Source organism: Stegodyphus dumicola, chromosome 7 (assembly GCF_044657685.1).
Source record: "Stegodyphus dumicola isolate Sdum_Otavi_A_Nest chromosome 7, ASM4465768v1".
Classification (NCBI taxonomy): Eukaryota; Metazoa; Arthropoda; class Arachnida; order Araneae; family Eresidae; genus Stegodyphus; species Stegodyphus dumicola.
Window position 1 is genome coordinate 34245814 of NC_140774.1, and position 26128 is coordinate 34271941.

Sequence of the window (26128 nt, forward strand, 5' to 3'; positions counted from 1 at the left end):
TGAGATGTAACACTGTTAAGTGAACCTAATGCCAGAGTATCGCTGTGATAGATAAATAATAGCGAAGTTTAAAAAAAAAAAAACATTTATTCTGTTGTAGTAAATGCAAGTATATTTAATTCAATTCAATAAGTTTAAACTAAAAGCAGCAAAATATGCATATAATTTAATATTCATCACAAAGAAGTCGTAGTATATGCATCAGATTTTTTTAATATAGTATTTGGAATAATTTTGATGTAGTTAATTTTTATACAGTATAGGAGGGAGGACAAAAGTAATCAAGTGTTGTATTTCATACCAAAGTATATTTCTGCAATGTGAATATTTATTATATGTTTATTGTTATGTTTGTAAATAATTATTTTCAAAAAGACAGTGGAATCTGAAAATGGGAAATTATAAATTTACGAATATAAAATCTTTTTGCAATCTGTTTTTAAAGCAACTTAAATTTTTCATATTTTCATTGACAGCTAATCTTCAAGGACCTTTAGGATATGATAAATTCAGCTATTCATGGCGCTCCCGTAAAGGCACAAAGTTTCATGAAAGCAGGGGTTATCATTATAGTGATGAAGGCTATGGACAAGGTGATACTCTTGGATTTCTTATTCATCTTCCTGAAACTGACAACTTAGTACCACTGCCTCCAATATACAAAGATAAAGTAAGCTGAATATTTTTTTTATGCATTTTAGTCTTAAATTGAAGGAATGGGGCTTTTTCTCCTTCTGTATTAGAATCATTTAAAAAAGATGAGAAGCTTATCATATAATAATTAAGCTTATCATATAATAATTAAGCTTATCATATAATAATTATGTAGGAAGCATAATTATTATATGATAAGATATAATAATTAAATATATATACATTATTATACTTTTATAATGTATTTTATAATATATATACATTTAATTTCAGGCTGTTATTTTCTACAAAAATTTATAAATGATCTATGCTAAGTTTATATTTTATCTTTCATCTATATGGATTTCTCTCTCTAGCATAATTCTTTTTCCATTAATGTACAAAACATCTTGTTACTTATGATATGAAATGGGGTGGAATGTAGAAAAAGATGGATTTGGAAATCAGTCTAATACAGTCTAAATTGCTTTTCATGCTAATAACACAGGTTATTCTTCATGCTAATAATACTGTGTGTGTGTGTGTGATTATGGCAAAGCCTCGAGGGCTATCTGCCTAAGGGGAGGGATGCCTTCGTGGAGGACTTTCTAAGGAAAACTGGCTCGTATACACGTTACACATGGGGAAAACCACGAAAACGCCCATGCAGCCAACCCGTTCGCGGGATTCGAACCTCGGACCGAACTCTAGTGTTCAGCGACTTTACCGCTCGGCCGCTGGTGGGCCTGCTAATAATACAGGTTATTCTGATAATACAAGGTCTCCGTAATATGATCAGCACATGACGAAATAAAATTAAAAAGTAATTTTATGAAGTAACTAGAAGTAAGTTATATCGATATAACCTTTAGTTCAAGGAATTTCATTTGTTTTAATTTTGGGAAAGCAATAAAGAACTTGTTTGTTTACAGACAATATGGTGTGATGGAGTGAAAAACAATATGCATTCTTTAGTTATGAGAAACAAAATCTGCGAAAGCAGTTCAAAGGTGTTTCCTACATGAATTTAATAATCAATTAAAAGTTAGGTAGAATGGTTTCAGTAGACTGGAAAGGTTTTCATAAAGAAGGTGCAGATAAACAGAAGTCTGTGACGAAATTGTTTCCATTATTCGAGATGAGTTTGTGTGCAGTCCCATTAAATCCATTTAGGCAAGAGTTTCCTATCCATTCCAGTTTGTAGGCTTGCAAGAGGGAACCTACAAACATAAATTGCCAGCTCAACTCTTCATAAAATTGTTTTTGAATGGTTGAAATTGACTACATATAAATTGCAGATTTGTCAAATCATGTCATGAGTCATTTGTAAGGAATTTTCTGTAGACACTTTTGACCATATCAGTAATAAAGATCAGTTTCTTCAGAAAATCATTCATGTTTTAGGAGAGGTTAAATTGGCTTAACTGCAGGAATTTGAAATTAGAAAACCTGCATTGTGCAAGGGAAATTGAATGAGGTAGCCCTAAATCAGTGTGCACTAACTCATAACAAAGTGTTTGTCCCTTCTTTTTCTCCGAGACATTAATTAATGCAGATATTTACTTTGATATACTTAGATTGTTTGTGCTGTATTGCAATTAGAAGAAATGCAGTCAAACTTCTTTTACAACAGGGTAGGACCCATGTCATCGGCTTTATATGTGTGTGATTTCCTTGATGAAATATTCTCTGATCGTTGAATTGGTAGAGGTTGACCAATTTCATGAACATCCCGTTTCCCAGACATCATATCAGTCGACTTCTTTTTCTGGAGACACCTGAATAAACTAATTTTATGCTGCAGAGATTCACGACATTGAAGAATTAAAAAATTGAATCACCATGGAAATAAATGAGTTCCCAAATGCTTAATAACATTGGGAAGGAAATCAAGAAAAGACTATATTTTCTGTCCAACTAATGGTTCTCATATTGAAGTATATTAATGTAAAATTATTTGAATTGTGAATAAAATTCCGTCAGACTTTTTTCCCTATCTCTTATTCTGTATTATTTAAGACATATCTTTAGTCAGTGAATAAGTTATGGACACCCTGTACAATAAAAGTGCATGTGTAGGTGGGTATCATGAGTAATTGCAGAACTCCTTTTCACATCTTTGATAGAGGTACAAAGATACCATAGTGGTTTTGCACTGAAATACTCCTGGATCATGTAGGCTTCTCCATGGTGCAGTTGGTCCAAGATTTTATGTTCATGGATTACGGTGCTTACCTCTCTAAGACAGCCGAAATAACTGGCAGGGAAGATATTGAGTGCATGATATGGGCTGCATATTCCCTAAACTTAAAACCTCTAAAGTTCCAACCCTATGCCTGCAGGCACCATTGTTTAACGTGTACCCGACGCTGTGCAATCAGAGTAAAAATGTTTTACTTTTCAATAAAATTCTATGTGAAAGTTTTCTCATTTGTAATGGAGTAAAAATTGTATCCAACATCCATACCAGCACTAAGTGAAATGCGACTGATCTCTGTTTTTATGTGCATGTATTATTAACTCTATTCAACTATAAATTCAACTTGAAAAAGTAAATGGTGCCTGCCTTCCAACATATACTCTAGAATGTGCTCTTAGAGTCAAAAAGGTTGGGGACCCCTGCTCTAGAGTATAACTAGAATGCACTGGACAGGCATATTGCTCAAAGATAGAATCTTCTTTGTACCATGCAGGAACACAAAATCACCCTGAAAGACGAATGAGATTAAATCTCCCAATCTCTCCTCAACAGTTAAATAATAGATCATATACACTGAAGGGCCATTACATTATGATTACCCTATTAATAACATGTAGGACCACCTTTAGCCCTCAGAACTGTAACCACCCAGCATGGCATTGCGTCCACATAGTCTCATAGGTAGTCTGAGGTATCTGATACCAAGCACTCACTAACTGGTCCTGCAATTCCCGCATATTGCGAGGGAATTTGGTTTTCCAGTGTGGCAACATGACTTTGGTTTTCCAGGTGAGACCGCAAACGCGTATTGGATTAATGTCAGGTGAATTTGGAGGTCAAGACATGACTTGAAAGTTGCTGGAATATTCCTCAAGCTATTTCCTGACATGGTGTGTTGGTAAATACCATCCCCTGGCGGAATTACTGTTGTCATGAATGGGTGAACTTGGTCTGCAAGGATGTTCACATAGTGCACAGACATCAGGGATTGTTCTATAGGGATTATGGGACCTAATGTGCTCCATGAAAACATTACCCACACTTACCCCCGCCCACCGGCTTGTCTCCATCCAGCTGTTCATCCGGGAGCCAGGGTTTTGTTTGGAAAACGCCCGTCGATGTGATGGATCAGAAAACGTGATTCTTCGGCCATGTAACTTTCTTCCATTCTTCTAATGTCCAATTTCGATGTTTCTTGTCCCATTGCAGACACAGCTTTTGCTTTGGCCTCCAGCTGCATAAGTCCATACGCAGCAGTGTACGCTGCACAGTGTGTTGAGAAACACTGTTTGGGTCGCCACTGTTGTAGCTGGTGGTGATTTCGGCTGTTGTAACTCTTCGGTCATGGTGAACATTGCATAGTAATTTCTGCTCTCCTCTGAAATCAAATGTGCCATCAGTGGCACACTGCTGGCCAATGACTTATTGTTTCACCATCCGTACACCACTTTCGATTACAACTATGTGAACAGCCCTCTAAATGCGCCTTTTCTGTCATTGATGTTCCCAGTTGCCGAGCCATAACGATTTAATCTTTATCAAAGTCTGATAAATCAGCTGATTTTCCCATTATGTTGCTAATTCCACTATGTTTGGAAAGACAGTGTATAGCCACTTTATATACTTCAACATCAGCAGAGCACGTGCAGTGGTTTAGTTACTGGGTGAGCCCATAGTTATAGATGGAGGGTGGTCATAATGTAATTGCTCTTCGATGTTCGTTCATCAATGTATGAGGTAGTGTTCCTCCATAATGGTGAACTCAGGGGCATTGTGTCAGTGCATGTGCCACATGCCTATAAATTAGAATTGGAAAAATATAATTATTATTTCTTAATGCATTCATATAGTAAAATCCTTACGAGTTGCGCTTACTCTGTAGTTATGCAGTGAATCATCAGCTTTTAATACTAGAAGTTCAAAATGAAATGAGTTGTTTGCTATTATGTCTTTCTTTCTGCTCATCCACCACTGTAAGAAGACAGTGCATGCAAATGAACTACTGCATCGATCGATGAAAGGTAAACAAAGTAAACTTCTTCCCTTTCTCTCCTCCTCTACTACAATGTGAAGGACAATATGCACTGCATGCTGTTGCATTAGAACTACAAAGAGAGAATATTCATTATTTACCAATGAATTTAGTGCAACTGATAATTATTTTTCCTCCATGTTAATTTTTTTTTAAATCTGGCATTAAGCAGCATGTCTTTTGTGAAAATTCAGGATATCCCTTTGTGTTGACTGATATTTGTTTTTAATTTCGATCAGAATAATAATTTTTCTTAACTGCTGAAAGTAGCATATTTTTTTCTTTTGATTACCTTATTTTTTCATGTGGGAATATTTAACCATTTTGGGTAATAACACTGCTTTAGGATCTTTATTAAATATGCGCCAAATCTCATTTCTTTAAACAGTATTTATCATTAGTTTTGTCAAAAAACGTTAGTGTTCCTAAAGCGGTGTATTAATCTTCTATATATTACTTTATATATATATCTTATATATATTTAATTTACTAGAAATTTAAATAATTGCAGCCCCTTGTGAAATTCAAAAGTTACTTATATTATGAAGAAAAAGATGAAGTACAGTTGGAACTAAAAAACATGAAACCTCTACCTGGAAGCAAGGTAAATTTTACACATTTTTTTCCTTTACGTCTTTAATTTCTGAAAGCATTAATACTTTACTTATTTAGAGAACAATATTTATTTTCAGATAATATTTTACAAGAATGGAAAAAATTTAAGTCCTGCCTTTGAAGATATCAATGCTGGGACATATTATCCTGCTGTGTCTTTGTATAAAAGTGTTACTGTATGTTCTATTTCAAAATAACTGTTATTTTTTAAATGTACATAATTTTAAAATTTTTAAGTGTTGGTATATAAACCATAATTAATATTATTATGTGAATAGTTGTTTAATTTCAATCTTTAGTTGGGATTTCCATAAAAAAATTGCAAATGCATGAAGAGTGCTTGTATAAAATGTAAGCTGCATTCAGAATGAATTCGTTTTTTGAAAAAATTTGATAAATTTATTGCTTGTTCTTGTTACTGGTATTTAGCTAGTCAGTATGCTTTTATTATTCATAATAATTTCAGTATTTCATGCTTTTAAGCATTTTGCTAACTAGTGTGTTTTGTTATCAATAATCAGTATTGTGATTATCATTACAATTTTTCAAACTGTGCTTTCTTGCAGAATTTTTAAAAACTACAAAAATATGCTACAAAAGCAGAATTTTATGAAATTATACATATTTTTGAGGCAAATTAGGGATGACTGTAGTAGAACCTACCAATAATCCATGAAACATTATATAATATTATTATAAAAAAGAACGTTTGATATAAAAATAAAGGGAAAGGAGACCAGCACAGTGTAACCCAAAGTATAAACAGTGATAGCTTACAGAACAACAGCAAAACAGTCACAGCAATGTAGCTATTTCTAATGTTAGTAATGAGTCATTCATTGCTGAGGTGGATAATAGGCACAGCTTCCAGGTGGTGCAGAACCAGAGGATAAAGATCTTTTCTGTTTGTCAAATTCAAAGCTCATGCAAATTGTGTTGCTGATGTTGATTTATTGAATTGTTCAAACAAAATTGTATTTGCCAAACTGTATTATAACTTGCACCATGTGTTTGTTTTTACTTCCTTGTACGAAGTAAAAAGGAAGTATTGTAATTGCGAAAAGGCAGCAAGCATATTTCAACGAAAATATCCATTTTGACCGATATCGAATGCAATTTAACGATGTTTTTGCGTGATATCTGTACGTAAGGACAGAATAGAAGACTCGTTTCTTTAAAAAAAATTGTAAAACTGCTTTAAAATTAATTCTGAAGAGAATTTTTCGTGGCGTGTGTACGTATAACTCAAAAACGAGTAGCCTCAGAACGTTGAAATTTTGTATATAGGACTGCTATAACATGTAGATGTGCACCTCGTATTTTGGTTGCAATCGGCCACACGAAACGTATACAGGGGTGTTTGTGGGACCCCAAAAAATCCCCTGAAACTTTTACGGACTTACTACCGACATTTTGGAGTTTCGAGAAGGGGGGAGAGAAATGAAAAATTACAATTATGAAGTATTGAATGACCTAATTATAAAAATTACTTTTTTTGCAAAATTAATAACCATAAATTTTCAAACATATAAACTACTACATTTTATGTAAATATTTTAAATTACCTGAATTAATTCTTTAAAAAAAAATTATCTAATTTTTGCTGCTTTTTTTTTTTTTTTTTTTTTTTTTATTTTCTGATGTTTATGGGCTTGTCTTTCTTTTGTGGTGTACCTCATAATTGCAGGAAGGTTGACTTTTATTTTCCTCATTTACAGTTGAAGAAATTTCTTCGAGAATTGCACATGCAGAGGTAGAAGCAGTTTGCTTTTCTGCTAATGTAGAAGGTTTTTCATCGACTTTTATAGGTGACTCATCTGAAATACATGTTTTTAAGTCCTCTTGATATGTTTTCCAACTTCTGTTCATATTCAGTAAGAGATCTTTGTGAATTGGATCAGTCATTGGATTTTTTTAGCCATATTTTTCACATGAGATTTCTTTAGAAGCCATTAAATCATATTTAATAGTCTGCACTGCATCTAGGGAATCAATCTTAAGAGAGGTTCTATAGTCAGTGTTAAGTGTATCCATTAAGTTGAATGCACTTTCCACTAATGGGCCATGGAAGCAGCTAAGGCAGGCTTTGACCAATTTAGCCAATGTAGGATACTTATAATCATTTGTGAAATCATCTTTTAAATTAAAAACTTTAGACCAATATTTATCAATTGTACACTTGACTTGATTTCCACTTTCATCAGATGTGTAGAGCATTTCTTTGGTGATATCAATATGACTCTGGTATAACCTTATTTCAGCTTCTACTTTTGACTTTTCATTATCACTAAAAATATGGGACATAAAAGATGATAGTTTTTCAAAAGCTAATATTGTACTGGTTTTACCTCTTAGCTCTGGATCTAATGCTGTAAAACTAATTAGATATGAATTTTTAAGGGGTAATTTCTGTTTCATATGCTGTGCTGTATTAGTATAAGCTTTCATCAGAGAAATTTGGAATTCTATTGCTATTGGATGATTTTTTGATAATTTCTTCAGGAGAGTGGAAGCTTCTGCACCAGTAAATATTACTTTGCTAGGTAGATGGAATTCTGGATTTGTGACATCAACCTTTAATAAATCATTATAAGATGTGCACTCTATATTTTCTGGCTTCATAAAAAAAGAGAAAAATTTTGCCATCAATTTATAAATACTGAAATGTATTAAATGAAGCATTAGTTTTTTTGTTTCAAATAATTTAATATATGTGTTGAACTCTGGTAATACTGCTGAATATAATGCCATATGCAATAAAGTTTTGTTTTGCATAACAAATAACCCATTTAGTATTCTTTTTTTCCGAGCTAAAGCATCCTTTGTGAGTTGTTGGGAATGCAAGCAAGAATACACCCCTTCAACAATTTTTTTCTGAGCTGCAGAAATATTTCTTTTATTGTATACAGTTTCAACATAAGAAAAATAATCCCCTTTATCAATTTTATCCAAGTAGTGAAAATAAAATGCAATAAGAGCATCCCACAGATCTTTGATTCTTTCTAAAACACATAAAATGTACACCCACCTATGGTCTGGTCTCTTCAAGAGCTTAAGTTTTTTAATGGCAAGGGATTCACAGATTTTGAAAACATTTTCTCTTTTACTGCAGCTTTTCATATCAAAATAGATGTCATCAAACAAATCTTCTAAGTATCTATCAAAACATGAAGCAAATCTTTTTGCACAGTTATTAGCTGTGTGACGTGTGTCACCATCAATATCTAATAAGTGGGGTGCTTTGTTTGATCGTAGTCTGGTTTCAACACCCTTTTTTTTTCCACGCATGGTGTCACATGAATCCATTAATACACTAATTAAGTTTGCCCATTGAATATTATTATCTTCAATAGTATTAACAACTGCTTTAAAAACAGCTTCTGAATTGCAAGATTCCATCTTTAGAGATGCAAAATGATGAACTACAACTTCATTTTGATTGTTGTCATAAAACTGCACCGATATTGCCAGTATACTTTCTTGAGCATTGCTAGTACTTTCATCCAAATTTAGAGAAAATGGAGTCTCCTTTAAAGTTTTAATGATATTTTCCTTAGTAGTTTTTGCGAGCCCATATTTCATCTTATAACATGCAGTAGTCCTGGACATTTCCAATGAGTTTAGTGCCGTCTGATCGCGGCTCAACTGTTTGCAGAGTTCAATTAAATTGGGAGCTACATTGAAAGAAAGAGAATTCTCGGCAATAAACGAAGTTATTAATACCTCTTGGCGTGCTTTTCTTGTCACTATATCCAATGGCCGAGCATCAGTCTCCAGTAAGTCATCAGTATTTTTTGAATTAGCATAATTACTTAAAGTCATTGAATGTCTAATGCACTTTGAATATTTTATGTGCGTCACAGTTTTAGAATGATTTGTGAAAGCCTTGAATCCTTCCCTACCGTACTTCAGCAGTGAGTTACAAAAAACACAACATGCTTGTCCAGCAACATTTATTTTCTTGCACCACGTGCCGATGGTATCCCCATTACCATCTCTCTGTTCAATCCAGTTCCACCTAAATGCATTCAGGACACCTTCTTCTAATTGTATAATATCACTGTTTATATTGAGGAATTTCATAGTGAAATTCTCTTGCATACATAAATAAAAAATATTTCAATAAACAAAACGAAAAATTTACACGTGCATCAATAAATGAAACGAAAATTTTACAGAGCGGAGAAAAAAAAGTTGAGAAGCGATCAATGACAAATAGCTAATACGGCGAAAAATCCCCCTTCTCTACTTACTGGCGCCATGTCAGGAGAGCTAAGACTTTGAACCCAGAGTCACGTGATGGCACATCTGGTCGAACGAAGTCTCTCCCTTTTTTTTCTGCCGCGCCTACTTGCCGAAAAGAATCCAGAAGAGAATGTCCGAGAACCGGGGGAATGAGTCGTAACTCGCAATAAGGAAAGAACAAAAAAGAAGTTTTTTTCCCCTTTTCACGCATTATCACTGCCTTTGGAGAAAGAAAGGAAAAGTTTTCACCACACACACTGACCTTGCGTTTTCTGCTTTCAAAGCAAACAAAATTACCCGGATCAAAATAAATAATTCATTATTATTCCTACTTCCTTTTGAACGACGATCCCCGGAATTTCCGGGAATCGAAGTTCAAAATCCCCGGAATTCCGGGGTTTTCCCAGAGCACAAACACCCCTGCGTATATAAATATATTTATATATATATCTACTCTGTTACCCGGCTCAGTGATCTCAGTTTCTTTACTTTTATATGTTTGTAAATTGTATATTTTTGCTTTAAAAATGATTGAATTATGTTGTTTTTATCTTCCGGTTAAGGTTTGTATGCCTTTCGTAATTCTGGAAGCAATATTTGTACAATTATCAACAATTTAAAAGCTGTTTAAGTGCGGTTAAGTTTTAAATAACATGGCGGACATATTTGTTTACATTTGAAACAGCAGAATTGTAGATTTGTTGCCAATCTAGAGAGACTAAGCTTCACAACACAAAAATAACGCCTTCATTTATTATTGCGAATTAAATCACGCTTAATCCTTTCTGAAATTTTTTTCGAGGAAATAAGTGTTTAAGATTTACTTCGTAATTTTTAATGCAGATACTTTGAGTTTTTATGTATTTTTGCCTTGTCGCGAAGTGAGAACTGAATTAATTGAATGAGAAATACTAAATCGTCTGTGAAAAACTGTTTCTTTTCTCTTTTGTTTGCTTAATTTCTTTCATACATCGTTTTAGCTTTATTATAGTATTTGAATAGAACATGTGGCAACGATAATTCTTCAAATGATATAAATTTTGTGCATTCGTTATAGTAAGCAAATATAGTGAATTTTAAAGAGTGCATTTATTCTATCGTGGTTTATGTGCTGTCGACGAAGTAGATTTAATTCAATCCAATCAATTTAAATTAAATTCAAGAAAAAAATGCATATAATTTAATATTCCGTACAAGAAAGTCATGTAGGGATTGGGTTACATTAATGACAGTTAATTTTTTTTTGTGTGCATTCTGCACAAAATAAAGGGTGCAACATTTCTATATCTCCCATTCTAGTGGGCCAATTGGCAAAATTTAACTTGTGTTTTAAATGTCTTGAAAGTGTGACTTAGATCTCGAAGCGCGATATAGATTTCTACACTCTATAGTAAAAAATTATGAGAATCCAGAAAGAATTGACCCTCAACTATGAAACTCGTCAGTAGTATAGTATCAGGGGATTTGAAATAAAGACTGTTAGCAGTACTAACAATATTACTGGAGAATTTTATTTTATTTACTTTTTTTTTGTTAAGATCTTAAATAATGGGAATGGTGCTTAGGAATTTAGCTTTGATTTTCTTATTTATTGTTTAGAACTTTTCCTTCTCATGCATATATACTGTAAATTGAGTCTATATTTTACATATCCTTTGCAAATAAACAAAGGTCTGATGATAACTAAATAAATTATTGTAGTCTGAAAAATAGATTTTAAAATTTAATAAGACCTTCTCCAAAAAGAATTTGGATTTTTTTAATTATAATTATAATAACTTTTGCAGTTTAAATTGTTTACGTTGAGCAAGAGTTTATTAGAAATTAGAAAAATTATTTTATTAGAAATATTAGGTGCTTATGTGTTATCGTAACCATCTTAGTAGGAAGCTGCCAAATTTTCAGAATATGCCACACCATGACAACCATGCTCATAACCATTCTCATAATAGTACTTCAGTCAACAGTCAAGTCAGTGTCACTATTTTCATATGCATTCTTTTTGTTGTATTCCGAAACTCGTCAGTAGTATAGTGCTTGAGTAGATAAACAAAGTCTGAAGCTCAAATCCTGCAAACAGGTTAGCTGCAAGGGTGTATTCATGGTTTTTCCTATATGTAGCTTGTATACAAGCCTGTTTCCCTAGAAAGTTCTCCACTAAGGCATCCCTCCCATTAGGCTGATAGCCCTTGAGTGCTTTGCCATAATCAAATAAACCAAACTTTCAAATGATTTTCTTTATATTATATTTTTTATCATAGTTGTTATTTTTAGATATATTTTTCTTTTTTTAGAATTTCACTTTGCTTGAGTTGCACGGTGTCTTTAAATAATTGTTTCAAAATTTTCTTTTTATTCATTCAAACTTGTATTTTAAGTATATTTATTAATATAAATTTTTGAGAATTTTATTTTATTTATTTTAATTTTAATTGCATTTCTTTCAAAAGAAAACTTTGTCAAAAGAAAATACAGTAAAGTACAGTTAATATGCCTTTCAATGGGCCATTCAGAAAAGATAAATGAAAAAGACGTACAACTGACATTGTGTGCATATGTTCATGCTTCAATTAAAAGTTAAATTTTGTCAGTGAATTCAGTAGAATTGGAGGTACAAAACTGTCCCTCCTCTTTTTTTTTTTTTTCCTTCCCAATGTCCATTTGAATTTAATTTTTGTCCATATTAAATTGCTTATTTTATAGTTTACAAACACAATTAGTTTGAAACATTATGGTTAGTGCCATGCCTTCAGGGGTAGGCATGGCACCAACCCCTGAAGAGATTTCATGAGATACATAACATCTTTTTTTTTATTATTTCTAAAATTATTTTTCCCTTCTCTTATGCTTTGCTGTATTGAGTTCTTGTTTTGCTTAATTTTAATTTGCTGCTGTTATTATTTTAAATTTCTTTAATTTTTACCCCCCCTCCCAATGTCCCTTTTTTTCCCCTCCCTCCCAATGTCCATTTGAATTTAATTTTTGTCCATATTAAATTGCTTATTTTATAGTTTGCAAGCACAATTAGTTTGAAACATTATGGCTAGTGCCATGCCTTCAGGGGTAGGCATGGCACCAACCCCTGAAGAGATTTCATTTAATTTTAATTTGCTGCTGTTATTATTTTAAATTTCTTTAATTTTTTCTTTTGTCTTAGAAGTACCAATATTTAGTTGTTTTGAAAAGAATTATATATATATATATATATATATGTTTTTTTTTTCCCCCTATCCTATTTTATATATATATATTACTAGCTAAAGGTACTAATTTCATAATTTGTCTTATTGATAAACAATTTAAAACTGCCTCTTTTTATTTATAGTTTACATTATGTTTCTTAGGTTTCTTTAAATTTTGGACCAGTATTTAAACATCCACCAGAAATAAAGCACAAACCTGTAAGTATTTTTATAATTTAAATACTTTAATAATTAATAATAACCTTATGCATTACTTTATATTGCATAAAAGTCCGTTATTGTTTTTAGTACTGTAAAAGCCCAACTATCTAGCATTCAGCTATCAAGAAATCTGTAATAACCATAAATTGAAAAATTAAGCAAATGAGAATAAAGCAAAGCCATCATAAAGTATGTATATCACAACTACTCGGAACCACACTTATAACATCAAAAATGAGAATGCAGTTATGCAGCTGTCTTTCAGAAGGTGTTGCATTACCCCTCTTCACACCATTGTATCCCTAATATTTTTCCACGAATCATCCTTCTAATTAGACCTAATTAGACCCTCAATAAAATGAGAAATGGAAATTAGCATGGCACAGAAAAATGCAAGAAATTCAAAAGTTCATGACAGACACAGAGTTTGTCTAGTTGTAACACATAATCACAGCAGTGTTTTTAACATTACCAATTTGGACTTTTAACTGTCAATTATATTTTTACAAACAAAAACTTGCCAAACAATATGATTAGTACCAATAATGGGTAAGTGATATCACAGCAGTCATATTCTTTTTAGCTTTATGTAAACCTGGTTAATTCTTGATAAGCCAGTTTAGTTGCTATTTATCTGCTTTTACCTCACATTTTGAAGGGGGGGGGGGAAATAATTCAATTCTGGTACTTGTCTCCAATGGAACATGCAGTGGAATATTTTCTAAATTACCAAATCTTTGCACCCATAAAATCTGTGCATTTATTGGCATGCTACAGAATGGGTAAACATTTGTTGAAATCACCACCAACTTTAATGATTGGTAGAATTTCATATAATCAGATAAAATGATTTACTTTCACATGTTTAAGGCCTTTTAGGTCAACTTTTTTTGTCTAAAATGCATTTTCTTTTGCAAAATCTTATAAAATTTTAAATGTAGGCTATTGATATTTAAGTTGATTACAAATAAGATGACAATTTTTTTATAATTTTATACCAGAAATTTCTTCAATTCATCTAGCTTTTCAACTGTTAATTTTTATGCTGAACTATCTAAAATAAATTTTCATTACATTACCAAGTTTTCTGAATAGTTACAGTGTGCCTGTAATAGAATATTATACAGGGTGCCCACTAAAGTCCGGTACCACCCGTTTAACTGCCAAACGGCTGCGGCTAGTCATAAAAGTGGTGTCCAGGTATAGTAAAGTGGCTATGCGCTACTAGATGAGAGAGCTTTCAGCGCTGCCTGGTGGGAAACAGGAGAGTTAATGTCCCTATCTTGAAAACGATACGAAATAGGAAGAAAAAGCAAATTACAAAGTTTTAGAGCATCGTCCATTTAGTATGAAAAGATACCTCGTGGACATGAATGTTAAGAATAGAACATTGTAAACGCGCATTTGTTTGTTTGCGATTTCTAGAACTGTGATGTCACATGATCTTAGAAAGAAAGGGGGAAAAAAAAAACTACTAATAACAGCCTACCTTTATTTTCAATGTTTTAAACTTCCCTCCATCAGCTGAAATTCCCATCTGGACCCTTGTTAGAACTTCATGTTGCATGTTTTAGCATAGCGACTGACATATTTGCACTGCAAACATCTGTAGTACGTCGTTGAATGTCAAGTGATGTTTGTGGGGAAGTCACGTACACCTGCTGTTTGAGGTATCTGCACAGGAAAAAGCCTGTTGGGGTCAGGTCATTTGAATGTGGAGGCCACTCTTCAAAACCACCGTACCCGATTATTTGTTCTCGGAATTCCTCCATCGGGTACTATGTCTTGCAAAAGTTCTAAATATTGTGTAGCCGTTAACGAACCGTGGTAAAATATTGAACTGAAGAACATGATAGATTTTCCAGGGGCCAGTAATGGGTGTTCTGCCTATTGTACATTTCATTCTGCAAAAAGCATGCCTCATCCGTCCACACTATACCTGCCAAGAATGTTGGCTGGACCTCTATCTGGTTCATAAAGAAGTTGCACCTTACAAAACGTCTCTCAGATCCCCATTCAGTAATGCCTGATTAGGTGTTGGTCGGTATGAATAAGCACCTGATTCATTTAGGATTTTCCAAAAACGACTTTTTGAGGGGCCACAGTTTTTACTTCTCTCTCTTGTGCTGCTGTTTGGATATGTGAGGCCGTATGAAACATCTTCCGGTTGCACTTTCTGCCTTACTTCGCATTTTGCGACACAATTGTGCACGATCTGTATGTTGTGTACTCTGTAAAGACAATTAGTACAAAGGTGCACTCATCAGAGTTTGAACCACAGTTGTCTCGACTGTGAATTACAAGCGACATCACTGTGCCTTGATACGTGCATGTTTTTCATCTAAGAGATAATCTTTATTTTTTTGTTCAAGTTTCGTGGCAATACAGTTTCGGAAATTGCGCTGAAACAAATGTGTGTTTTTAGCAGTCATATCTGCAAGGTGTCTATTTGTACTAAATTGACGATGCTCTACAACTTTGTAATTCACTTTTTCTTCCTATCTCGTATCATTTCCGAGATATGGAGGCTAACTTTGTCGTTTTTCACCAAGTGGCGCTGTAAGCTATCTCATCAAATAGCACATAGCCACTTTACTATACTTAGACACCAATTTCGCACCTGCAGCCGTTCGGCAGTTGAACTTGTGGTACTGGACTTTAGTGGCCACACTGTGTAAATAAAATTAATATGTACAGGATTGAGTCTTTGACCATCACCAAAAGTAGATACCATACATGCATGGTAACTCATACAGAGGATGTGTGAAGAAAACGACAGCATGAACATATAATATGATGTTCACCATCTATGAATATAATAAGAGGTATTGCTGTGGACAAAACACACAATCTAGGAAAGGATGTTACCTGGCAAAATGTTGATTTTCAAAACATGTAGCATTTGTTTTATAGCTATTGCTCAAATTTATTTTCAAATGTATTGAGTTTAGTGACAAACAGGAGATAATAACAGAAGTTATATTTATTACCTAATGTTCATCTTCCTGGATATGCATTTGTTTGTTGACTAAGTAAAGCATAATGAAAAGTTATGTATATGTTGTCTATCCCAAATTTAACATTTTCATTAATATGGCACAAAACATTAAGAAAAAAAAATCAATGGAATTATTTTACAAAAAAAGATTTTTTTGTATTTTTAAATGCACGTTAAAATCTTTATACTGAGAAACCAATTGAAGTCAGTTATAATGTTGATAAGTCGAATATAATTTCTTCTAAAGGAACAGCTTTCCTTTAGAAGAAATTATATTTAATTTATATTCAGCATTTTAATAGTTTCTGAAAACATTCCAATGGTTAAAATTTTAGTTCTTTATTAGTTTTATAACTTTATAATACTTCAAAAAAATTACAAGTGAATGGAAACTTTCAAATAGCTGCATTTAATAATCAACTACTAATATTTTTTAAAAATAGTTAAAATTAAGAATTTTATAGAAATATTAGAATTCATCCTAAGATATATTCCTGAACCAAACTTAAAATTTCAAGCTTTTATGAACTGCTGGAAAATATGAAAATAATATATTTTTAATATTATGTGACGCACGTGACACACTTGCCTCAGGTGAACAGCTAGGAGGGGTGCCGAATTAGTTATAGAACATTCGAAATATCTTTTTTTTAAAAAATTACTACTGTTCGTAATCAATTTTGAGACACACTGATAGGCACCTTTTTAAAATATCATATTTAACCCTTTTCGACACGCTACTTTTTAAAGTTGGAATTTTACCAAAAAAAATTGTAGGCAGTCTATTTAGGCCTAGGAGAGTATGCAGGCATAATTTTACAAAGATTGCACAAACTATTTCTATTTTGTGGGTGTGTCCGATGCCGCTGACACACTGGGCCGCACAAGCTGTGATAGGTGAGCATTGCTGTGAAGCACATATTACAGTAAAATACTTTGTCTATGATTTAAAAAAAGTAGAATCTGATCTCTGTAGCAGATTTAGCATAACCTAAGGTGCACCATGGGAAGACCTGCTATTCTACACTCCCCCACACACAAAAGAAACCAGGGAAAAAAAGGAAACCCAATGCTGAGGCCTCTCCGAGCCATTTACACAATTTTCAAATCTATAAAAAAAATAATTAAAATACTATAATATTTACTATTAATTATTGACTAGAAAAAAAATAATTATTCAATATACATACAAATAAAAATCTACAGAAATCAAAACTAAGCAAACTACGCACGATGAAAGCAAGAGAAAAAAAAGCGTCTGCTCTCACTGAAAATCAAATAGATAAGTGAAAACAAAGCACCGGGGTCTTCAAAACCAAAAACAGAGAAAAAATAAATAAATAAATAAAATAAAAACAAATATAAATAAATCGGTGCTTTCAGCCTCCCCCACGTTTCAAGCACGAGACCGGATTCTGTGACTCACTCCCACATAACAGGCACTACCAGTACAGTGTGTTCAGTCCGAACACACTATACGCTGAAGGCTTCACCATACACAATATTTCAAAGATAAAAATTAAAAGTAATACATAATAGGCAGATTAGCATACGAACGACAAAATTATACAAAGATTTTTTTTTTTCATTGATATTCTTTATATTTAAAAAAAATATCTGAAACATTTCTTTGAAAAATCAGTGTCTTTAAAAACAGAATATATCTCAATGTTAATGATTTGCTTGTGTGGTGCTGCCATCTATTATTCATAAAATAGAATAAAAGTAAGCATTAGTGTAGTTTTCGTGATATTTATTGATTATTTTCAGTGTCTAAGGGAATATTTTTGGTGTGTTCACACCGAACACACTGCGCCAGAAAGGGTGAAAGCAGTAAAAGGTGGTTACAGTAATCTTGATGGTGCATTTTACTTTCCCAGCCCTGTAGATGCCCGACTATTTGTTTCCCTTTATTATCTTTCTAAGTCATTTACTCAGGCTGTCAGCTTTTAGTTTACATTTAACTCCCTGTAATGTTAATTCATACTTAAAAAAATTACTTAAATATGAATTAACTGACTTAATTTATTACCTTATGTAGGCAGCTGCAAACAGAGACATCAGAAAGTTTAATAATGTACTATACATCAGTTTTTATTCCATTTTGAAAATATAGTTTTTTAACAAAATGTATGATTCACATTTTTTTATCCCATTGTTCCCTATTTTAAATATAGGGCCTTTGAACTGTACAGTTGGTAATACTTATGATTATTACTTGAACTTATTGAATGTTAATCAAATCAGCACCTTAGTTTCATTTATTTAATTGATTGTTTCTGAGCTGTCTCTTTTCCTGAATTATTCTGCTGTTTATATGAAATACTAAAATAAAATGTCTAGTAACAAAGAAAAAATAAAAACAAACAAAAAACTATGACTTGAAATTTGTAGTAATTAATTCTATGATTCACAATTAATTCTGAAGCAAATGAAATGAAAGACTGTATTACAAAAATTCAATCCACTGATTGTCAGGTAACAAGTAAAAGGATATACAGTACAAAGCCTGAGATCCAGACTCATCGGGACTTCAGCAATTCTGGTTTTGGGATTTTTCTGGATATTAGATCATCAGTTTAAATCTAGTAAGATGGCATGTAGAAATTATAAATTAAAAAATATGAAATCATGATTTATGAATTAATAAAGTATTTATGATCTAAAAGGGTATTCCAAATTTACAAAAAAAAAAAAAAAAAAAAAAAAGAAATTGTATCTATTTGTTTACTTTATTAAACATTTCTTTGAATGTAAGTTGGTTGCTTCCTTTCTTTTTTTTTTTTTTTTTTTTTTTTTTGTGTGTGTGTGTGTGTGTGTGTGCGTGCTAATATTTTCTCTTTAATTGACAGACTTAATCTTTTGTTCAGTTACAATGTTTCACTGTTCAAGTCTTGTATTTGCTGTGTTGAGAATTCAGACTAACTTGTCAATCAAAATTTTTTTGTTTTCAATAACCTCTCTGCCACTTTCTTCACTATTGGTAGTGGTATTTTCTGGATCTAGAAGCATACTACAGATTTCGCAGTCTGTTAATTGATTGATGATTGGAGCATTGTGATTGCAATAAAAAACTGTGTTATATCATCATTATTTATTACCACTTCTCCGCATTTCTTTACAAAATCCATTAACTGGAAAATTTCGCCTATTGTTTGGGATATCGAAAAGCCTTCAAATTCTAGGCTATCATCCTTATTTTCCTCACCATGAAATATGATAGCTAGCCATGAATTATGCCAAGCATTTTTTAAAGTATCTGGAGACTCATCCTCCCGCAATCTTACGATGTTCCACACAGCAGATTTCATGCTAAAATATTTAAAGAATTCTTAAAATGTCTTGCCAATATTCAAGAAATTTAACATGGATTTAAAAAATGCTACTTTATATTTGCACTTCAGCGCCCGCAGTATTCTGATATCCAGAGGCTAAATGAAGGACTTTGAGGAAAGAATAACATAGATACATTATCTTTCATTAAAACTTTAAATGAAATATGAATCGAACAATTATCTACAATCACGACAATTTTTGCGTCATCAGGTAAACCAACTGAATTCAAATTTTGCAGTCTCGGATATGAAATGATTTTCAAACCCTTCATACATCAACGTTTGTATCATCCGTGATGTTTTATTTGCATGATATATAATGCGAAAATCATTACTACTTTAAATGCTTTTGAGGTCGTGTATTTTTTCTGATTACGGAAACTTTATACTTGTGCATTCCTGCAGCATCTGTACCTCCTAAAATTATTGGTCTAGCTTTGGAATCTTTGACATCAGTTGGAGCCTTTTCTGTAGATGCTACTAAGGTACATATTGCCAGAAAAGACCAGTTACATCAATGTTGTAAATTTGTCAAATGCGCATTTAAGGTCCGGATTTTAGATCATTTCGGATATATCCGGATCTCAGACTTTGTACCGCATTGAAAAATTTTTTTATTTAAACCTTTTTATATATTATTTTTATGGTCATAAGAAACTACATATAAAAATTACAGCATAAGTTAAGGGGATTATGATTTAAAACAAATACATTTTTAATCCAAAAGTGTAGTTATATAACATTGTAATTATATAAGAACATGTATTTGCTCTCTTACTTGTATATGTTACTGGCAAAGTTTTGAAATCTGGCTTTCTATAGAATGCCTAGGCATTGTATATAATGTCTAAAACTAGCCGGTAATATATGAAACAGGGTTGCCACGCTACCTGGAAAACCGGGAAAAGTCAGGGAATTCGAAAATTGACCAAAATATTCAGGGAAATGTCAGGGAATTTAAGTATTTTTGTCAAAATCTGGAAAAGTCAGGAAAGTTCATACAACGATCCCGCCAAAAAAAGCGATTTTTGCGCCGACGTCGGAAGAGGTAACTTTTTTGGCGAATTATGTATCACGTGAGTGTCATTCGGGTAGCTGGCATAGAGCCAATTTTCGCAGCTCCAATTTGATTGTCTTTTAGAAAGGCAAAGCAACTTTTGGTTTCCAGTATTCTCGAGAATCGCATGTGCAGTGCATGAACTAAAGAAAGTACCTGTTCTCGTATAAAACAAAATGGGTTTAATCCTAGTATACGGTACTATGGAGGTTAGAATCAAAGAATATGTATTGTAAAGAAGGAAAACCTCTCTGCAACAGACGTGGCTGTGGCTCCGTTCCATCATAGAGGGAGTCTGATATATCTGTCACCAAAGCTCGAAACCGGTGTCGAAGTTCGAAGGTCACGTTATCAAGAGTTCATAGCTTTTGTCTCAAACCGCGAGCGACGTGAACACCACGTCGATAAGCATTTATCGCAAAAATGAAAATAACGTGGTGCACATGTCGCCTAACAACGAGATTGTTTATTTCTCGAGTTACAGCTCTGGATTGCACTCGCAGATGCGGAGCGGCGTAAATGAGACACTTTACCGCTTGTTATATTGTAGCGCACGGCACCGCAACCGTGAAGTTTAGTCTTAGCGCAAGTGGTTAAACTCTAAAGGAAAAGAAAATAATTTTTGGCGCAAGTAAATTAATTCATGGATTAGTTATTTTCAGAGAAAAAAAAAAAGAACTACGAAAATCCGTTTTTAAAATTATTGCGAAAAATCCAAGAAGAAACGTCCTTTGATAAAACGTTTCTTCTTGGATTTTTCGCAATAATTTAAAAACGGATTTTCGTAGTTTTCTTTTTGTCAAAGAGCGTTTCTTCTTAACACGTGTTTCTCAATTTCCTGTACACATCGCGGAGAGGGAAATTCTGACCGCCAGGTTCCGTCGCCAAATCCCTTGGCAAATTTTCCCTCCGCATTCTAGCGGCGTAATAGCATTTTACTTGTATGGAACCTTTTCTTCTTTACATAGACGTTCTTTGGTTAGAATAATAATGGGATTTGGCGACATCTTGATGCGCAGTAAACGGGTCATTTTGGTCTTGGCGACAATTTTCAAAATCGTGCCAAAGCCTTACCGTATACTAGAATTTTACCGCAAATTCTTTTTTAACCCTTTTTTTTTTTTCTTTCTTTTTAATAAATACCTTGCCATTTTGCAGTAAAAAAAAAAAAAATAGTAATCAGTCATCTAGAGCCATGTAATATAACTATATTCGCTAAAATATAGATGATTATTCTAATTCAATTTTTAAGTTATTCATATAATTTAATGTTGCTTCTTAATTATTAGTAAATAATATTTCCAAATTTCAGGAAATTTTCTCTGGCATAATCCTGAAATTAATTATAGCAGTATGATGACATACCATCATGAAATTTAATGCACATATTTTTTCCTTATGTATGCTGCAAAATAAATATAAAATACCTCAATTTATTAAAATAGATTTCTTTCTTTCGTTTAGCTGCAGAATGTCTGCAAAAAAAGCCTTATTTTATTCCAGATTGGGAAGATTCTAATCTCAATCTTCAGTGGAGAAAACAACTATTGTAATTATATTTGTGTTTTCAAGTGTTAAGGTTTTAAGAACATACCTCACGCAAATTAAATTTACCTAAAATCTAACCTAACTATTTAGCATTGCGTTGTGATTTATAAGGACCGGATTAGCCTCGTGTTGAACTGGTGATGATCTTGAGTAATAATTAAATAAAACATACATTTGTTATCCAATATATATATCTTAAATTTTATTAAGTTTCTTAAGTGGAAAACTAAACAAAATTATCAAACAAAGTATACCAAGAATAATTAAGAATAAATGTCCTCTGGGATTTATTGAATAATTAAGTGAATTTGCTACACAATACAAGTAATACCATAATTAATTTACCTCTTAGCACAACCAACGTACATTACGCGGATAGACTGGAATTTTCTTGAAACACACCTGGAAAAGTCAGGGAATTTCATTCTCCTGTTTGAGTGGCAACCCTGATGAAATTATTCATATTTCACGCATTTCCTAGGCATTCTATAGAATGCCAAATGACAGACCGGAAAATTATGAAATACATTTCTGATTCGTTTCGAAGAACCAAACCAGAAGTTAATAAAAGACCAAAATGACTACTAAGAAGGAACCATGGACTACTGGCGACTGAATCGCTAGGATGCGATGTTTGTGGAAAACATTAATCCTGATTTTAAAAAAAGGCATTGGTACTATAAAGTATTACGTCATAGACGCTCAGCTATTTCCCGTACTTCATGAAAATTCATTGAAGTGCTGGACACGAATGGCGTGACAGAATGTTAAAAGAACTTTCAACCAAATGCAAAAACGATACACATAATGATATTGAGCTGTGTACAACCATCTTTGTGAGCCCTGCCAGAAGAAAACAAAAAGGTATTAAAAAGCACATTGTTAGTGAAGATTGTTTCTGAATTTAATTTCCGCTGTCAAGTAGATATTAATGATTCCTAGTGAAGATTGTTTCTGAATTTAATTTCCGCTGTCAAGTAGATATTAATGATTCCTAGTTTCAGCCAGATAAAAATACAAATTTAATATCTTGTATCAAGATTATCTCGCCTTTTTTTTTTTTTTTTTTTTTTTTACATATTCCGAATAACAGCTTTTTAATTGCACTCTTTCATCAATGTTTCAAAATAACAATTGTATTTTTGAGAAATCTTTTTAATAATCATAACCTTTTTTTAATACTTTGCCTAAAGAGCTTTTGTCATTCTATACAGTACCTAGAGAAAGTATGTAATAATTCTCATATTTCATACTTTGATTAAAATCATTCAGCATTATATACCAGGGTTCATATGTTCCTTAAGATTCCTAAAGTTTCTTGGAATCGATTTTTGGTCCTTAAAAGTCCTTAATTTCGGCCAAAATAGGCAGAAGGTCCTTAATTTTAATTATATATGAACTTTCTGTTTATTATTACGACTGTCATTTTGAGTGTGAATTAACATTTTGGAGGAATATTTTTGGTGTTTCGCTGACAAATATGGTTATCTTTTGAATGGGTAAAGGCATTCATGGGTTAGAATTTGTTCCTATTTCTAATATATATGGTGAAAGAGTTTCTGAGCAATAAGTGAAACATAAGCATTTCGAAATTATTTCATTTTTTCTAATGAAGAGCTCTTAAACAACTTTCCGCTTTTGGGGATGTAAATTCTTTTTATTATTATTATTATTATTATTATTATTAAACGGTTCTAAATTTGACAATTTATCAACATTTTGTCGATTTTAAGATAAGTTTCGATAGAAAATTTTTAATTCCAAGATCTGGGAATTTTTTGACGATTTAGAACATTATATCATTGATACATTTGATTAAAATAATGGCAATGTATTGTAATTATATTTAAGAAATAAAATTAAAGTAAAGCATTTTTATTTTTCGCTGTCATATTATAAATTCCATTTTGGCCACTTATACAATATTTTGAATCTGAGAAATAAGGAAGGTATAATGCTATATAACAGCACAATTTACAAAACAGTTCTTAGCAATAGCAATATAATTAATTAAAAATGTCTTTTAAATTTTTTCATGGTAAGAATTTTACCATTTAATTGTCTCAGAATACGCACCAGTTTTCTCTATAAAATTAATTTTACACTTTTTGCCGATCTCTCTCTCTCTCTTTTTTTTTTTTTTTTTTTTTAAATATTTCTGCTTTTTTGCTGTTACAGAATTGGTTAGGAGTAATTTTTCTTTAGGATTTTAGACATTGCAGTGTGGAAATAGAAAGATTTGAAAACAAGATTTATAGACCCACGATTCTATAAAAATGTCTCCATGGTATTAACACATAGTTCTGTACTTTTTGGAGAACGTCTGGAAGAACAATGAAAACATAATAGTTTAATGTTTTACTTTTGATACTAGAATCCTTTTCTTAACATTTTTATCTTCCCTTTATTTTCTCTACTTTTCACTAGACACAAGCATGGAAAATATAAAAAAATGCTTCTAATCTTATGATATGGGCAGGCAATATATAAAAGAAGTTTTTTTATTTATAAAGAAATTGAAAACTGACAATTTAAAAGATATCTAATATGTCTTAATGCATCATACAGAGGGCTGGCACGAGGTATTTTCTCACCTGATGCAATCTCTGTGGATCCTCAATTCTGCTGCTTGGTGCCTTTCTAAATTCTGCTTCCAGTGCTTGTTTTAAATTTTAAAAGTTTCGTCATTTCTAGATTTTGTTGCTCAGTGTGTCACTAAATTCTAAAAATTATGCCACACCAGCTCTGTAACCAAACATTACCATATATATTTCATATTTCTTCTGAATTTTCACATTACTAGAGAAATAAAATTAGCAGCTTTTCTAAATGCATTTAGTTTTTTTAGAATAACAGAAATCTAATTAAATCCAAAAATTCTAAAATGAAAAGGAAATGTGGAAGAAAGAAACCAAATACATAAAGAGATAGAAAATTGTTTTTCAAAGATATGTACAGTTATTTCTATGTAAATTTTCCAGTTGTTCACAATTTTAGCGTTACTATAAAGTGAAATTAAATTGACCACTAGTCCATATTTTTAGTTTTAATTTGACTCTTCTTGTTTAATTACATCTCCACGAGCTGTAATTGACTTTGTTAGCCTAAGAAAATGCCTTTATGTATAAGTTCTTTTTAAATAAGAAATTTATTTAAACCTGTCTGACTTTGGTGTTACTTTCAGACATAGCGATAATTTGCTTCACATTTGTTGGACAGTTTTGGACTATTTAACTTTTACCAGCTCAAGTAAACGCTCATAAGTACATTGTGGAGAGGTTGACAAATTAGGAGATAAAACACTCAGAAACTAGCAAGAACTTTTTGTATACTGAGACAAATTTCTGATTGCTAGAAAAGATGCTTAAAGAGAAGGAAATCTATATAAATTAGCCAGAATGTCTGGGAAGGCTTCAAATTAAAAAGATGCATAAATATTTTGTTGAGTGTTGTTGCTACAAAACATAAATGGTTTGCAGCTTTTAATGTGGAATTATCCTAATATTGTTTAAGAATCAATGTCATAAAATACATATGTTTTAAACTGTGAAATGTTATTAGATTATGATTTTAATAGGGCTTTTTCAACAAATATTGTTAAAAAATAAGATTTAAGTGGCCATGCAAATCCATAACGAATAAGATTATATAATACCTAATTTAATAACTTTAACTAACTGCTTACCCTTAAAAATTATCTCTGCATATTAAAGCGAGTTATTGCCTTTCATTAACCCTTACCGTGGTCACAAGATAAAACACAAAAAAATGTAAAAATTCATGTAAAACTTATTCTTCGCATGTAGTGAAACTTAAAATTATGCAAAACAATTTATCACCTCTTGTACTTTAGTGAATTATTAGAACCTTAAAGTATATTAAGAGTTACACCCCTTGGAACTTTACGTGAAGCTACGACACTAACTTATCAGACAAGAGCCCAGCTAACTTTCAAAACTTGCTAACCATGCTTATATCAGTCCTTTCAGGTTTGTTCTGATCAGCAGGTCTCTCTCTAGGCAAGCAGGAGTGGGGACAACAGTCAGTCTTTTGTTTTGAAT

The 26128-nt window shown here is 32.3% G+C and overlaps 1 protein-coding gene across 4 annotated transcripts in view; it reads left to right on the forward strand.

The window, feature by feature from the left end:
• Positions 1-26128, forward strand: part of ash2 (Set1/Ash2 histone methyltransferase complex subunit ash2) — a 129026-nt gene that overhangs the window by 92914 nt on the left and 9984 nt on the right. For 3 of the 4 annotated variants that reach the window (XM_085820079.1, XM_035364173.2, XM_035364175.2), the window contains 4 exons: positions 477-670; positions 5377-5469; positions 5558-5656; positions 13070-13126. In XM_085820079.1, coding sequence (XP_085676205.1) covers positions 477-670; positions 5377-5469; positions 5558-5656; positions 13070-13126 — 443 coding nt within the window. Of the gene's footprint in view, positions 1-476; positions 671-5376; positions 5470-5557; positions 5657-13069; positions 13127-21983; positions 22069-26128 lie in introns of all 4 variants that reach the window. The other variant, XM_085820078.1, reaches the window with a different exon arrangement.